We start from the raw sequence: 17,815 nt of genomic DNA, 5'->3' as shown, positions 1-17,815 counted from the left end.
AATTTTTTTTTATTTCAAGTCAAATGTCAGCCTAAATACAAACATGAAAGGCTTTGTTTTTGTGGCAGTTCTATAACTATTACAGAAAGCACTCAACAGCACTCACTGTTTGGTAATTTCCTGACATTTAAATTTGCTTTGTGGCGTTTCAGTGCCTAATACAGAGGCCTAATGCACAGGCCAGAGGAGATGCACAAACACATGGGAGGTTCGACTGAGGCAGCGAAAGAAAATTGTTGTTCTTTGGTAAAAATGTGTCTTACCAAAGTAAGACCTGAGAGGCCTGCAGGGCCATAACATTAATCTGCTGTTGAAAACGTAATACTAAGCCAGTGTGACAGAAAACTTTTAAATACACTAAATATAACTTTTTAATTATGATTATTATGATTATCTTGTGTAGTTAAAAAAGAACCTCAGACATAAAAACATAATTTTCACTTCATGAATGTAACAGTAGATGTGAGCAAAGGCAGAACTGGGGGAACTGTTTCAATAAATCCGGATAACCCACATAAACATTACATTGATAGGAATTATAGTGGCTATAGTGAAAGAGTGATACACCCAAACTCTCGGGTTCCATCAAGTTGAAGAATAATAAACTAAATCCAATTCTTATGTTCTATTTAATTTTTAAAAAAAATGTCTTCGTTGTTTCTTAGACTTGTTCCCTCCTTTAAACTTATTAGTTGGGATGAGATGTGTCCCGCTGATTGAGGCGGGTACTCCTCTAAAGCTTGTCTTGTTGGGAAACTGCCCAAGCTGAATCAGAAAACAGGATTTTTTTTTCAAATTTGAATAATAGCTGACATGATTAGGTGGAATAGAGAAACTACCAGGCACCTACTAACAATCGGTTCAACATTTCAATAATTTTCAAGCGAAACAAATAAGCAATTTAAAGTTTTACCTTCTCCAGTGTAAACACTTGCATATTCATTTGCACTTTATTACACTGCAATTTGAATATATGTGTTTTAGACAGTTGGTTGGGCTTTAAGAAACAATGAATAGTAATACACTAAAAAAAATAAAAAAAATAATCATTGAAATAAAAATGAAAATAATTAAGTGGGCCATGTATTTGCATCATTCCCCATTGCTATAGCCCGCAAATATCATGCTTTCATTGACTGTGACAACACAGCTGTAAGAGCTATAGAGAGAAGACTGAACTTGACAAAGAGACTGAGAAGATCAGGGCAGACAGGCTTTCTCTAAATGTAGACCGAGAGACAGAAAAAGTCACATTCATTAAGATGACAGCCTTTCTCCCATGGATAAGCCCTTATCCCTTTCCCCCCAGCAGAAATATAAGACTAATTTTATAATCGCAAAAGCAGAGGAGAAACAAAGAAAAGAAAAACTGAAGCACTAAATGAAAATGCATAACACTGAAATACTGGCAAAGCTTTGCTCTAAAGTGTCCAGTCTCTTGCCTCTAAGAAATTACCTGTCTAATTCAATGTGTGAACTTGATGAGACAGCAGTGCCTCCATGCAAAGTTACAATCATAAACGGAATAACACCCTGGAGAGTGATGAGTCATGCTGGGAGCATGCAGATGGGAAACAGTAAGGCTGAGTAGAGTGACACTAATAAAAAAAGACACTGTGTTATGCGGGATTATAGGGATGTGGGGTCAAGTGAGACTATAGTCTGGTCATGATCGGCTCTGGTGCAACTAAAAAGGTAATATCATAACAGAATCCCAACTCTGTAAGGCTCATGGGTCATTTTGATGTTACTAACTACAGTAGACAGTGATGTGTATTAGATCTGAGATGTAACTGCACATCTGTCACTTTTATATTTAGCACTTTGATGTGCTAAATATAAAAGTGCTTGTATGTCTCTTCATTCCATCTTCTTTGTATCTTTTACTTCACAGTGGTGACACACTCGCCTCACTCAACACTGATCTCAACATTATTGCATCAATATTAAATGCTCATGTTTTTCGCACACTAAAACTCCACACCCTCTTTCCTCTGTCTATCTCTCATTTCCCCTGACCTTTCAACTAATGTAGCATGGAAATTTAGTCATCCAACTGCCATCCCTCCAGTTAATGACAAGAGTCTTAATCAAGTCTAACAGTGTTTATAGTAACATCAATGTGACTGGGTATTAAACAGTTTGTCCATCAGTGATAACTACCATGCACATTAGAGATGAAGATGTTCATGTATTTCATAGTTATGACTATTGCCCCTGTCTGAAAACCTCCTGCCTTTGCACTGCTAGAAAGATACAAGCCACTCCAATTAATAATTTTGGATTAGCAGTCTGGGTTACTGTCAGTGCTCTCCTGAGCTGATCTCTGGAGTCCCCAGTCGTGCTTCTCTGCATGCAAATGTCCCATTGCTCCCCCTGTGCAGCCAAAGGTTTTCACAGCCACTCAAATCACCCCAGCTCCATTTTGCCACATCTACTTTATTCATCCGCTTGTCCTGCCTTACCATCGGCCACTCGGGCAGAAGCGCAGTGGAGCGCAGTGCAGCGTTACATAACGAGCTGAGAAGCAAGAGGAGGAGGAAGAAAAAGGAGCCAGAATGTGCAAGGATGGATGCAGATATGAAGCACTCACCACCAAAACGGAGGGTGGGAGCAGAGAAAAAAATGTATTAAAAGATCCTCAAGGTGCATTTTGTTTTGCTTTTACCATACTGCAGTGGGACCACACCCTTTTCTAAAATAGCACCAGTCTCTGTTACTGTTCTGTGCTGAGCATTGAGTGTGTGTACATTTTAATAAAAACAAAATGTGATAATACCGTATACCTAAAAGCCTAATTCTAATTCATGCATCCAGTTTTTTTTACTGCCTTTGTGTTGATAGAAGAATACATTTGGGTGGCTGAATAAATCACCACACATTCTAAACTGTGCTGACGGCAAATGAAATAAGGATACAGCTAAGGGTAAAAATACTATGCAGCTGCAGGTGTTTGCAGGTATTCAACGACAATTATGCATTAATATGCAGTATGTATGTGTCTGGATGTGTCTGTTTGGGTTTCATGCCAGACTGATCACCTTGCTATTTGCTCCCACCTAGATCATGTGGCAGATGGTGGACACAAGTCCCCAGAGACAGGGTTTAAATTTAATGTAAAATGACAATAATTTTCAGTGTATGAGTAGAAGTTTGAGACATTCCTATTTGTCTGTATAGGGTTTATGTAGCCATGCAGGTGCTATAACAACAACATTTAGAAAGTGGAGATCGATTTATTCTCCAGAGAGAGGGAGAAAAGTAAGAGAACTGGCAAGATATTTAAATATGGGATGGAATAAAAGAACAGACTGACAATAAAGGAAAGTAAATATCTGAGCTAGGAATAGAAGGCAGATGGTGAGTAGAAATTCAGAAACAGTCCCACATAGCTTCTAGACTGTTCTACCTTACCTTTAATCTGACACACACACACACACACACACACACACACACACACACACACACACACACACACACACACACACACACACACACACACACACACACACACACACACACACACAAACATTAGATACACCTTAAAATAGTTCTTCTTACAGTGTTATGGCATGCCACCTTTCAGTCCCCAACTCCCAAGGCCATATGTTTTTTTAATCCAAAAATCTGCAGAACAAAGGAGTCTAGCCTAATTTTATGGTCAGTATAATACCATCAGCAAATTTCCTATTTTTCATACTAAACTCATATTAAGTCAACTTAGTTTCACTACATATTTTTCTCTGATTATTATATTATAGTTTTAAGACCACTCACTTAACCAAAAAACTGCATCAAGAAATTATGACACGTGGCCTTGAATTTGACCATTAGTCTGTCGGAAAGTCTTCTTTACCTACCACCTATGCAAATGCACACTTCCTTTCAAATGAGACTGACTAACGAAGTGAATGTAAATGACGATTTTATGCTCCTATTTTCTGGAGAGCAATTATAGGATTAAGGGAAGAGGCACTAAATGAGTATAATGCAGCATCTCTCTAAACTGTCTCCCTCAGAGTTGTCCTTTTTACTTTACTCTTCAGTTAATTGTTGCCACTGTAGTTGGTCACTATTAAGTCTAAAACATTTTTCTGTTCCTCTGTGTATATGGGACATTTCAGTTTGCATGCAAGATCTAGCGTAATACAGAAAACACAAAACCTGCATCCACCTCTGCAGTACACCACCGCCCCAATGAATGTAGGTCACCCTCCTCACTCCAACTCTCACTATCTAAACATATCCTTTCTCCTTTAACTCTCTCGTTCCCTTTTGCTCATGGAGATTTCACCTCCTCCCACTGCCCTTCACCTGATGCTACAGGGTGCTTTTTTCCTTTGCCCCCAGCGTGCTTTCTCTTCTCCATTATCTTTTGTCCTATACCATATGTTTGCACCCCCTCCCCCCAAACATAACAGCTCTCCCCACCTTCCTGCCTGCCCTGCCAATATTAGCAGCCATGAATGGTTGCTATGGAAACTACATCCTCCAGTGAAGCAGTAGGACATAAGAAGGAGTCATGGTGACAGTGCTTATGGTGATGGAAAATAATACTGGGATCACTCTGTCTCCCAGCAACATGAGACTCATATTTCTTTCTCACTTCTTCTCAATCATTCTGATCCTGCCTTCATCTTCACCTTGTCTGTTATTGTCTGATAGGATTTTTATTTCAAACCCTTTGCATTACAACCTACCCATCTTCTTCCCATCACCCTTGCTGCAGTGCTGTGCAGCTCTCTGTGCAGTCCCAATGAGTGCTTGGTTTAGTGACTAAGCTGTGATATAGACGGGGGCAGGAGACAAAGACCGAGAAGGAATGGAAAAAGGAGAGGAAGAGGGAGAGTTACGCACCAAGCAGAACCCTGATTTCATTAATATGGGCCTGTTAATCTGGGCGTGGGCTATTCTCCATCTGTCACAGCAGGAGCAGCACACAAAGCAGGCAGCCAAAACACACTTAGAAGCACAGCCAAGGACTCACAGACACATTCACATACACATGAAAACACAAGACAACAAAACAGACACACAAATTGATACGGCTTTGCAAATCCGTATATACTAAATAAAAAAGAAAAAAACAGGGGCGCTGTCGGCTGTCCCTCTGCGTCTCACACTGGAGCAATGAAACGGACTTTGCGGTAGAACAGCATCCTTTACTTTCACCACCCAAAATATTCTCTTAACAATCAACTCTAAAGCTGGCCTAACAAACATGATTTTTATTATAAACAGTACAGCCTATGACAGGCCACATTTAATCCTTATCTCACATTGTCTCATTTCTGAGATATTATAAAAAGAATCAACAGGAAAGTAAAAACACGAATCATTTTCATTATTTTCCTCCACTAAAACAAAATGTTTTTAATATTATCTGACATTTTTATCCCTGAATTATTCCTCTCTTTTCTATCTCGCAGGTTTTTAAGTGCCAGCAGGCTGTAAGTCCTCAGCCAAGGCAAGAAATCGATGGCACAGCGGAGGAGGATGTGCATACATGTGTGGATAGGAAGAAACAGTAGTCTCTGTGTGGGTAGTTTGTCTGCCTGCTGAGCCCACCGCCTCCTGTCTATAAAAGATACCAGGCCATGCCAGCTCCACATTCTTAATTACTACAAATCACCTCTTTATCTAAATCTAATTGCAATTTCATCCTTGCTACAACCTTCTTAATGTACATATGTCAGTCTCATTTGTTCGCCTGTCTTCACTTGCACTTTTTTCCACTATTTCTCTATTTAACTCCTAATCTTTTTGGATCCCATGATCATGACAAAAGTCAAGAGTTCACAACTGAAATCCCTCTGTTGAGGGTGCTAATTCTGTCTTCTAAATTTTAGTTATGGGCACTGGAAATGCACTGCGATTGGCATTACAATGCCTGTAAGAGCTCACATAAAAGCTGTCATTTAGCATTTTTGTTTTCGTGCTGTCACTGTTTGCAGGAATTGTTTCCCTATAATCTTCTTTGCAGTATTTCATTGAATAATTAACAAGGTCTTTTTCACCCTAATGAAGGCCAGATATTAAAAATGTATAATTTCCTGTTTTCTGTAAGTAAAAGGACTTCTATCTTTGAGTGGAACACTCTATTGTCAAAATTGTTTAGCACATTAAGGATAAATCCCTAACTTTATGAGTCACAATGGCATAGTGGCCCTTTTGAGGCTTTTTCACTCTTGCAGGATCTGCATAATACCTGACAACAACAATAGATGACTTGCATATGATTGCATTCAGTGCAAGCAACAATGCACAGATACAATCTGATTTTTTTTTATCTCAATTTTAAAAGATTACAAATGCATTTAAATATTGAAAAATGCTATTACATTTAGCTCATCCCTAATCCACATTTAAAGGAGGATGACTGTAATCATTTATAATTACGCTTCACTAATGTGTTTATGTTAATGTTTGTCCTCTGTGAATCAGTAGCTTGTGCTTCCCCAAACGTCTTGCTGATAATTCAATCAGCTATTGTCACTTTCACTTCCTCTCCTTCTCTAAATTTTTTTCTCTTCCTGCTACAAGAGAGCAGAGATATCCATCTCCACCTACCTAGCACATGTCATTTCCTTTCCCTTTGGCAGCAGGAAGCGGTAGGAGATGGTCAGGCAGTCTCGTAGATGGTATCTCTGTCTTGATCGTTTTATTACAGTCCTGTATTTGATAACCACTGTACACACTCCTTGATAAGCTTTAAATGATGTGCTGTTGTTGGTGTATGACAATCTTAACTGCATGTTGTAATAGGAAAAATTCTAGTTTATTGTCACATTTATATTTAGGTGCTTAGAATTTCATTTTAGAATTTTGTATAATCTTTTATTTTTTAGGTGAAGGACACATGTGTATCAATATGACCTGGTGTAACTGCTTAGCTATGCTCAACTGCTATGCTCAAGACCAGCCCAGGTGCTTCCTGTAGAAAGATAGTCCGAGTCCTCCCTGCCCAGCAACAACCTGGGTCGGATAAGCAACTGTCGTAACTGAAGAGATACAGAGAGTTGTTTTGTCAAGGTATAAAAGAGGAGCTGAGACGTCCCAAGGACAGAGCTCTCGTGACTGTAGAACTGGGATGTTTGCATTGCATACTTTATTAACAGAAATTTCCATCATAACTGTATGAACCTGTGTCAAGAATTGTGCTTAACACAGAATCATTGAGCATTGTTTTAGACTTTCTGGACTAAACTAGCACTATGTGTATCATGGAAACCTCCCAGTATATGTATATTTAATTTTTAATCTTTAGCCAGAGGTATAATTAACTGTGCTTATTCTAGGTGGAAGTAGCTTGAGAGATTCTTACCAGCAGCACTGGAAGCAGTGGGCCAGTTCTGAACCAGAACCCCCTGGGCTCCCTGCATTACTGAGGACTCCTCCATATGCACTGAACTGAAACACACACACACACACACACACACACACACACACACACACACACACACACACACACACACACACACACACACACACACACACACACACACACATCAGCATATTAAAGATCACAAAAGTATTTTTGCACACATATTATAAACAATATCCATTAAGATAAGTTTTTTTCTAATAGTATGTTAAGATTTCACATCTGAATTTCACAGCCCAAGGTATGGATTCAAAATCCAGTTTTCCTATCTCCATATGTTTCTTTTAATACACACTATAATAACAGTGGGGGTTGGTTAATGGTGCAGAAATCCCAGAACAGCTTCATTCAGATTAAGATTAAAGTAGTTACTCTACATTTTCCCAACATTTTCTGGATTATGGATTACAGAGGGCTGTTCTTACATTTTCACACCAACTCTGTGGGACTCCAACACCCTCTGCTCTACTGAAAAACACCACAATCTGTGTAGTGTTAAAAAGCAACAACAGAAATTCTACTACAAACCATGGTCCAATCTCACTGTGTCTGCCTTGTCTTGAAAAGTGGAAGATTATACTGTCTGGCTCAGACATTGTGGTTTTAGTAATAAAAAAAAAAAATTATTTAAAAAAGAGGGCACAGTTTGGTTATATCTACATGTCTTTAAAAGGTGTCCCAAATATCTGTTATCTAAGGATGGGAGGATGAGAGAGCCTCTGTTCAAAGGTGAATTCACCTAAAATTCACCTAAACTGTACACTTATATACCTGTGATTCATTATCCCATGGCAGGCTATCACAGCATGCAGTTACCAATATAAAATGATTTTACAAAATATACATACCATCTTAATTTGCTGTTCTAAAGCATCGTTTTATTCTGCTTCTCAGCCTGCTTCTACTTTAATTCAATTCATTGATCCACACAAATTTTGGCACTGACTATAGTTCTTCTCACAATTATCAGCTTAAAAATAGATATGTAGAAAATTATTTATTTCTTTTTACAAATATCCATGTGCAGTACTTTCTGTGATTAAAACCTGTCAGTGATTGTGTTTTAAAACAAGAAATCTAATGTCTATCAGAAATCTGAACCAGAACCAGTGTAGTAAAGTAAAGTTTTGCAACTGATTATATTGTAGTTTTCTTTTCTTTTTAATACTGTGAACAGTTAAAATAGTATACAGCTAGAACTAGATTATGCATTGATGCATGACGAGAAGCGATTTGGTGATGGATGGAATTTTAAGCGCTGCTAAAACACAGCATTATCGGGTACACTGATTAAATATTAAAGCACATTACAGTGGCAACAGGCAGACAGTATATATTTCACCTAATGGTAGTCTCTTTTTCTCATTTCCCTTGTAACCCTCTCCTACTGTCTGCAACCACTGTCTTATCAATTTTCAGGATTTTTCAGCCACTTATTGTTTTATTTCATAACTACTATGATCTCAAAATTAACTCATACTCTCATACTTTTATAACACACAGGAGAAAATGTGCTTTCCCCAGGGATTAGATTAAAAAAATGAAATAGGTCACTTCTATTAAATGGTTTTTCGGGTGTTGTATCCAAAGCCTCTCACACAAGATATGATTCTGATACTGTATAAACAGATGAAAATTCCGTGATGCTTAGTGATAGTCAACCTGAAACACATCAGCGAGAGTCAGTCATGAGAAAGATTAACTATATTAGACTGTTTCACTCAGACACATTAACTTCAATAATCCCCGCTGTAATTATGAGGGAATCTATGGAACATTAATGACACTCAGATGATGCGATGTTAATAATCTGGCATCAGATCGCATACATGAGTACATACATATTTGTATCTACAGAGATGATGTTTGAATAATGAAAAGAAACCAACACTCGATTCAGTGTTTCAGGTTGCATCTGTGTTAAGACAGATGTGCCACTCCATTCAAATACAGGTGGGACAATAGCACTGAGTATAAATAACGATTGGAGCTGTTTTAATCATACACACTATGACATGCATATACATATGCACAAGGGCCTTAGGAGAGACAAAGTGACAAAGGCAAAGTGTTTCTCAGCATGGGTGTCTTAAGCAATGTTTCTAGTTGTTTGGCATTAACACTTCTGATATTTTTTAAATGCCACCATCTGTAAGATGAGGACAGATTAATTTAGTCAAGCAATAAATGAGATAGTTAGATAGAGATAACTTTCCTACCTCATTAAACATGTAACTGTTTGTAATTATGGTGCCATCTCATAAGCATGACCCTCGATTTTGTAATTTGTAATGCGATCACTACCGTGGTCATGCAGCACACTCCCTGTCTCCTTGTAGCTATGTTTCCACCCAAAAAACTGCCCTTCATACATCACTGACCCCTCTCTGCTTCTAACCCTCCAATCCGGTCCCCATCTGGGCATGGTAACATAGAGCAATTCCTGAGTGTATTTCTTATTGCTGTGTCTCTCTTCTCCTATAGAGTATTAAAGATTAATTATTTCTGCTTATTTGAACAAAATGCTTAAATAAAATCTAAGGTACTTCTCTAAATTCTCTAAATTTACCTTAACTATATGTTTAATAAACATAATGTACAGTGGAAAATGGTAATTAATGGGTGATGTTAAGATTAAATCCTTCCACTTAAGGCAGCACTCACATCACTGCGAAGGATGCACAAAGATAATCCTTACTGGAATTAATGAATGCAAATGCCTAACCTGGCTAAATGTTTGATATGTAGCTGGGTAGGCTTTGTTAAATATTTTAAATTTTTGCCTGGTAGCCATTGGAATGGGAAAACTCCATACCCTTTACAACAGATCTCAATGTCAACTCAGTATCATTGCCCAAAAAAAGCAATTTTTTTTTTAAATATACATTATTGTCTATGCATATATTTTCTGCTTCAATTCTAAGATAATGTTTAAATAACAGCCTGCTCTAAAAATAACAGACTCCCTTCAACTAATAAACTTGTAAATAACCCCAATGTACTTGCAGGTCTTTGTTTATTTTAAAATTACTCCGCATAATATGCGGAAGCATGCTAGATCAATATCTTTATATGCAGATATTTGGAGGGATAATGACACCAGCAAAACTTGTTTTTGGAAGAAGACGAGTTTAACTTGGGTTTGCATTCATTTATTTAATGTTTAGATGTTACATCGGATAGAATTTAAATATGACACTAATCTTTTTCTATATACTATTTGGGAATAGGTTATGCAACTTCCATATATAGGGATTAATAAAATTTGTCAACTACTACAGATCAGTCATTTATAAAACTGTGCAGGAATTAATTATTGGCTTAAATCTTGAAAATATGATTTTTTTTTCTTTGTTTACCTTTTGTTTTTCACCAAACATTGGAAATCAACTAGTGAGGTATGAAGAGACTTTTAGTGTAAAGTCACAAAGTAAAATTGGATCCTTACCTCTGCATTACACCTCCTGCTCTCAGGGAGGCTGAATATCTCCAGTCTGAATTTGGTGCCTTGGGCTGCAAGAGAGAGTGAGAGAAATTTAGTCTTAAGTACAGGTGAAAGCCAATACCATCTCATTAATAAGTCATGGCAACAACTCCTAGTGCAGTACACACACATTAACACACAAGCTAAGGCACCCAACCACAATCTATAGCAGCGATAGCTTGCCTCTTCGTTTGCAGAAAAATGACTGATGGATTGAATCATGTAGGTGTGCTCATGGCCTCCTATCCTCACACACTAGTTTCTTCCCCCCTCCCTCCCTACTCTCATCCATCACTTTGAAGGAAAAATGACTTTGAGAGATTTACCTCCAGCAGCCTACCAACTCTGTAGTGTTTCACAAAAGACCTGAAGCCACACAGACAGAATAAGTCCTCTTGGACTCAGCTGGGTGTTGTGTGTTTATCACCACTAGAACTCTTATTTCGTTTTATATATTAATGATCGACTCAAATTTCAGCTGTTAACCCAACGTCTCTTCTGCTTCCTCTCCATTCCCAGACGATTACTGGGCATGTTTTTCAGCAATGCTTAATCAGTATTTTTTTTAAGACAGTATCATCAGCTAGATTTTTCCTTCTCACCAAAGACCCACCCTTTCTACCCTGCCTCTATATATTCACCACCTACTCTTCTGTATTTGAGTTCCTTCTGTTCTGTCTTGTTTACGCTGATAAAAACCTTGAGTTTCACTGCCACACAATTTGCTTGAGTGAGTCTGACACATCTCACCATGGTAACTGTGAAGAGCCCAGTGTATATTTTACTCTACACCCACCTCCCTCTGTTAGTTCAGCCCAGTGAAGGTCACAGGTGGAGAAAGGAAGAGGGAGGGGAGGGCAGATATCAGATTAAGTCCCTCTATATTTAGACTCAGACAATTCTACAAAAGAGGGATAAATGAGCACCACAATCTCTGATTAACTGTCAGTGGTGCAATTTGTTAATGAGATCCTATTATGAGACTTCAGACACAAAGGTAAAACATCATATATCCTGAAAAAAGCAATTATAGTACTAATTGTTTGTTTGCAGCTTCCTAAGATGAGACTCAAATTGCGTCAAAATGGGCTGTTTGCAGCAACCACATCACCGAGATGAGATAGCATTTCCTCAGATCTCATCCTAAACCACTGACAAAGACAAAACAACCTGACCAAGGACACTAAATCCCCCCTGCCTGGCCATGCAGCTCATAAGAGACCCATTTACAATCCCATTTCCTTTCAAATATGACAGATGTTCACTTGCTACTGAAGCTGCATTGACCTCCATGAGTCTGCAGTGGACATTCATCACCCTTGAAATCCAATATTTGGTCTTAATGAGAGAAGCCTGGTATTCCTCCTGGAGTCTTTCAAACAGAGGATAATGTCTGCAGGGATATAGAGTGCTGTAGCATCTTTTCATACTAGGAACTAAAGGTGAACTTAATTATATGGAGACAATTTTTCACCAAAAAGCAATCAGTGAACAGATCAGTAATTTAGAAGGAAGTAAAAGACATTAGCTTGGCATTAAATACACAGTTAACGCAGGTTATTTTGCTCATTTTACTTTGTAAACAATTGAAATAAAGAGGGTAGAACAAGAAATAAATAAATAAATAACCTCTACAAATAAGACCAGATTGTCCACAAATGGAACTAAACAGCTTTGCTTAATGTTCGCCCTGTTGCTACACAGCAGTGGCCAAAGGGAAACTGGTCTGCCTGGCCGGATGGTGTTTATGGGGGTAAATGAAATCACACACAGTAGACTATACACACATTAGATAGAAACATCTGGAACATAAATATGTTGGTAATTTAGTTAGTATTCCTCCTAAGGAAAAACAAACCCACAAAACTAAAGCATTCACATAGTAAATGTAAACAAAAACAAACACAACAAAGAAATAAAAACCTAAGAGAATAAGAAATCAACGCATCCTATTTCATCATTTGAAAGGGAGAATATGAATTAAGTGAAGATGAAAAAACAAAATTCCCATGGGGTTTTTCGGTATATTAATTTCCTTGCCTCACAATACGTGATAAATTAAGGAATAGGAATAGTGTCGCACTCCCATTTTCTCGCCTTTTCCTTTATTCTTCCCTCTCCTTCTGAGTGAACACTCCTAGCATGGATACAGAGCTCACACCTCCGCCATCAACTCTGTGTCCAATCACCTTTTATCCCCCGCCTCATCTGTTTGGAGGCAGCCAATCCACGGACAGCACTGAGAAACACATCGCTTCCATTTAATTACATATCAAGATCGAACATGACTGGCATTTAATGAGGAACACTTCAAGTGATAGCTGAACAATTACCTTTTTCTCCAGCTCTCTTTTTATCACCTAATCTCTCCTGCATTCTCGGCACTTTTCAGACAGGCTCTGGGATAAACATAATTACTAAAAAAATAATAATAATAATAATGTGCATCCAAAATAATGCCGTTTCACTATAACTACAAATGAGGCAAACAGTTCAAACTTCCACATAACAAAAAGAAAGAAGAGAAAAGAAATAAATGTATAAAATGAAGCTCTATGCTGAATGAAACTCAGTCTCTGCCTCATTTCTGTATTCTTTACTAATTCCCAGAGCCCAGCTTATTCTTTAGTACCAAAGAAGTACGTGACCAGAAGCGGATATTTTGGTGCAGTGGGACTGGGGGCTCTTACAGCTGGCAAACTGCACTATTTCACAGATTCTCTGTCTCCTTTTTTCTGTCTTTAGAGATGACCACCTATTGCCCTCTAAAACTACTGAATACTGTGGCACAAAGATGACCTTAGACAAACAGCACAGGCTGTGTGGGGTCACAGGTGAACAAGCAATGCTAAATCTACCAGTTTGTTTTGAAAACAAAATAAGTAAAGGGAAAGAAAGATACAGTGAGTGAGAGGATTTGCACCTTGATATACAGACTCAGTGTTTACTGTGAAGGACAGACACACTTCAAAATTTTAAACCGTGAATCATCAAACATTGTGAAACACAGAAAAACAATATGTAGTCTACCAAATATTCAATTAAAAATGTTAACACCCATTCACTCAAATAACAACACAATCCAGAGAAGCAATCCACATTGTCATACCAAACCATTATCAAGATGCAACACCTAAAGATAAGGAATGTGAAGATGAAAACTATGTCCATTAACATCATGATGAAAACAATTTCTTCATCCTAGCAGACAAAGTTAGACTAAGAGAACTAACCAATCACAGGGAGTGGCACCATGCAATATATTTTTAAAACATCACAGCCCCACAGCCCCACTGCTAAAACACTGCCGAAGAGAAAACCCTGAGAATTTTATTTTTATGGTGTGCTTCATTTAGTGTTAAAGAAATCTAAAATAACAAACACAGAGATCAGACCACAAACACACCTGAATTGCTGTTGCATCTGGCATACTGAGACGCCGTACAAATATCTGGCTCTGTCCACTGTGACTGGTGACGTAGCCTGAACCCCAAGTGCCACTATGCGGCCGTCCAGTGTTGTAGAACATAAAAGTGTCACTTCCTGATGTGGCAGTCAGGCATGTCTTGTAACAGTATGTTTTGGTGAGAGACCCGTTTCCCCGCACTTCAATATAATGTGGTTCCACTTTCAGGTCACGTCGCAGGGCCACATTGTTGGCTTGCTGCCCTCCACCTGCAGCTCTTGCTGCGCCCCCACCTCCAGCTGCTGTAGCGCCTCCTTCTGGCACATTTTTCTTGGACACACAACAAGGGCAACAGGAGCCAGGCTGGGTACAATAGGCATGGCATCGCACAATTGCCAGCACAAAGATAGTGACCAGGAATACAAAGGTTGTGGCACTCAAGGCAATGATGAGGTAGATAGTGACACTGGAAAGCTTTAGGCCACTGTCAGCTCTGATGATGCGTTTGGTTTCAGGTGCCAACTTTGGAGGGGACTCCAACACATGTACATAGATTGTAGCGGTGGAGGAGAGTGGGGGTAGTCCATTATCGCGCACCAGTACAGTCAGAATGAAGGAGGTGGAGTTATCTTCTATGACACGCCGTGTGGTGCGGATCTCACCTGTGTACTCATGCACCTTGAACAGATCAACATCTGTGTTGGTCTGCTCCAGGGAATAAAGTAACCAAGCATTCTGCCCAGCATCACCATCCCATGCAGTAATCTTGCTAACCAACACTCCTGCTTCAACGTTCTTCATTAGTGTCTCCATAGTGCGGCTTCCATTGGCAGGTGGGTACACTATCCTGGGCACATGATCATTCTGATCCATAACGTAAACATAAACTGTGGCCACACGACTGAGGGGAGGTACACCGTTGTCCTGGGCTTTAATCTGAAAGTGAAACTCTCGCAGCTTCTCAAAGTCAAAGGCTCTCAGGGCATAGGCCTCACCTTTATCAGGTTTGATGCTGACATAGCTGGCGATAGGGATGCCATGGTTGTTGTCATTGAGGACGGTATAGGTGATCCGTGCATTTTCTCCAGCATCAGCGTCTGTGGCCTTAACAATACAGAGAGATGCACCAGGAGCATTGTTCTCTGTAATATAAACAGTATATGACGTTTGTTCAAAACGAGGTGGGTTATCATTAACATCTGCAACATCCACTTTAAAGGTCATCTGAGATGACAGGGGTGGTGTGCCTCCATCCACAGCATTGACTGTGACATTGTAGGATGAGATGGTTTCACGATCCAGGAAAGCTGATGTGACAATAGTATAGTGATTGCGGAAGGACTTGATCCTAAAAGGCAAATTGGGCATGATCTCCAGGGTTACTTGCTTGTTTGGTCCAGAGTCACGGTCAATCACACTGATCAATGCTACCACTGTGTCAGCCCGGGCATCTTCACGTACAGGGCTGGAGAGTGAAGACAGTACAATCTCAGGAATGTTGTCATTGACATCCAAAACTTCTACAACTACTTTACAGTGTACTGCTGTGGGGGCTGGCCCCTTGTCCATTGCCTGTATATACATTTCATAAGAGGTTGTCTCCTCGTAGTCTATGTTGTTTTTTACCCTAATTTCCCCTGTGTCTGTGTCCATAGAAAACATCTGTCTGACTCTTTCTGGCGTGTAACTGCTGAAAGAGTAAAAAACCTCGCCATTTAAGCCATCGTCGGGATCTGTTGCATTTAACTTGATTACAAGTGCACCCTTTGGAGAGTTTTCAGACAGTTTTACTTTGTACACAGAGCTGTCAAATGTGGGCGAGTTGTCATTAGCGTCGAGCACACGGACATTAATTTTGGCCGTGCCAGTTCGCTGTGGGGTGCCTCCATCCATTGCTGTCAGGATAAGCTGATGAGAGGGCATCTGCTCCCGGTCAAAGGACTTTTTGAGAATGAGCTCAATGTGCTTATTATTAGAGAAGGCTTTAATTGCGTCTAGAGTGAGGTGCTCGCTTGGGCTGAGTCGATACTGCTTCACAGAGTTGGAGCCGTCATCTGCATCCTGAGCGCCTTCGATGTGGAAACGAGACCCGGGCACAGCGGACTCGGACACCTCAAGCTGATATTCATCTCGAGGGAACTGCGGCGCGTTATCGTTCACGTCCAAAATCTCAACCTCCACGTTGTGCACCTCAAGCGGATTCTCTAATACTACCTCAAGGCTGCGTGAACAGGTGCCACTGAATTCACAAAATGTCTCTCGGTCAATGCGGTCACTCACCACCAGTTTCCCAGTTTTGTGGTTTATGGTGAAATATCTCCGTCCACTGTCCGATGTAATTCTGATGCGTCGAGTGGAAAGTTTTCTTAGATCCAGACCCAGATCTCGGACAATGTCACCTACCAGTGCTCCGTTCTCCAGCTCCTCTGGAATGGAGTATCGAATTTGTGCATTTGTAAGGCCACTGAGTACGACGATAACCAAATATAAAGAAAAAGGCACATTCCCTTTTACACTGTAACAGCATCGCGCCGTCACAGCCATCGCAGGCGGGCAGAATTTGCGGACGGGTTGGAGAAATCTTTCCGCCTTTTCAGCTTACTGTTGGTCCCCACCCGCCTCATTAAAAACGAGGGAACAGACCGCGCATAACTCCGACTATGTGCAGGATAAAAACCGCATCTTCACAGGTGCCTGCATGAATGAAAATTTTTCCTCCGCATCCATATTTTGCTTTGTCTGTCTGAGTGGTGTTATTAAACGAATCTATCCCTCTAGCAAGCCTGTCTCCTTTCACAGATGCCGCCTATTGCTCTCTCTCTCTTTCTCTCTGCGATGTGGCGATGCTGTCTGTGGGCAAAGGGGGAGGGCCAGCTTCTCGCTCAAACGACGCTGACTGCATTTCAGCACCTCCGACAAAAATAATCAAACACCGTCTAATAAAATTAAACTTCAAAAGACCAGACCTCGGTAGTTTTATCGATATGTCTAATCTACAAATCAAGATAAACCTGCAGCGGCATCTGTGTACTGATTTCGAAGAAATGAACAGAATCGTTTTCCCTCTTTTTTTGTGAGTGCCACCGCCCTTTTCATTGTGTGCTGGGAAACTGATTTATGAAGCAGCCTGGAAATTAGACTTCCTCGCTGATGCAAATCCAGAACAACACAAAAACGCTTTACTCCAACGAAAAGAGATGTGTTTTGGAATAAAAGAAACACATAAATGCACCAATTTAGGAAGGGATCCACATAAAGGTGTGACACAATATTAAGTGTATTTGTTCAATATAAAGAGGGCTTTATTAACTCCAGTTTTATATCACAGAAAATACAGTGGGGGTAAGAGGAGGTGACGGGTAAACTGACCACGATTTGTCTTTTTAACCCCGTCCTAATCACGTGTTAAGTGCTGCGAGACAGGTGACTTCTGTCAGAACAAACACATTTCTGTTCCTTCATGATACCACTCTGCCCTTCAGTGACAGCTGACAATGCTTTGCACTTTAACACCACAGCTGCAGAGCCATTAGAACTGGTT

At 39.8% G+C, this 17,815-nt stretch overlaps 1 protein-coding gene across 21 annotated transcripts in view; it reads right to left on the bottom strand.

Moving 5' to 3' along the window:
• Nucleotides 1-17,815, bottom strand: part of LOC308408491 (protocadherin alpha-C2-like) — a gene marked incomplete at its 5' end in the record, with an annotated part of 158,904 nt that overhangs the window by 4,164 nt on the left and 136,925 nt on the right. For 20 of the 21 annotated variants that reach the window (XM_080900794.1, XM_080900792.1, XM_080900793.1 and 17 more), the window contains 2 exons: nt 7,325-7,410; nt 10,833-10,897. In XM_080900794.1, coding sequence (XP_080756920.1) covers nt 7,325-7,410; nt 10,833-10,897 — 151 coding nt within the window. Of the gene's footprint in view, nt 1-7,324; nt 7,411-10,832; nt 10,898-14,274; nt 17,296-17,815 lie in introns of those variants that run through there. The other variant, XM_080900783.1, reaches the window with a different exon arrangement.

This window comes from Rhamphochromis sp. 'chilingali' (assembly GCF_963969265.1).
Source record: "Rhamphochromis sp. 'chilingali' genome assembly, chromosome: 13".
In the NCBI taxonomy this organism is placed as follows: domain Eukaryota; kingdom Metazoa; phylum Chordata; class Actinopteri; order Cichliformes; family Cichlidae; genus Rhamphochromis; species Rhamphochromis sp. 'chilingali'.
The sequence above is the reverse complement of the archived record's forward strand: the minus strand, read 5'-3'. Positions and strand labels throughout refer to the sequence as shown.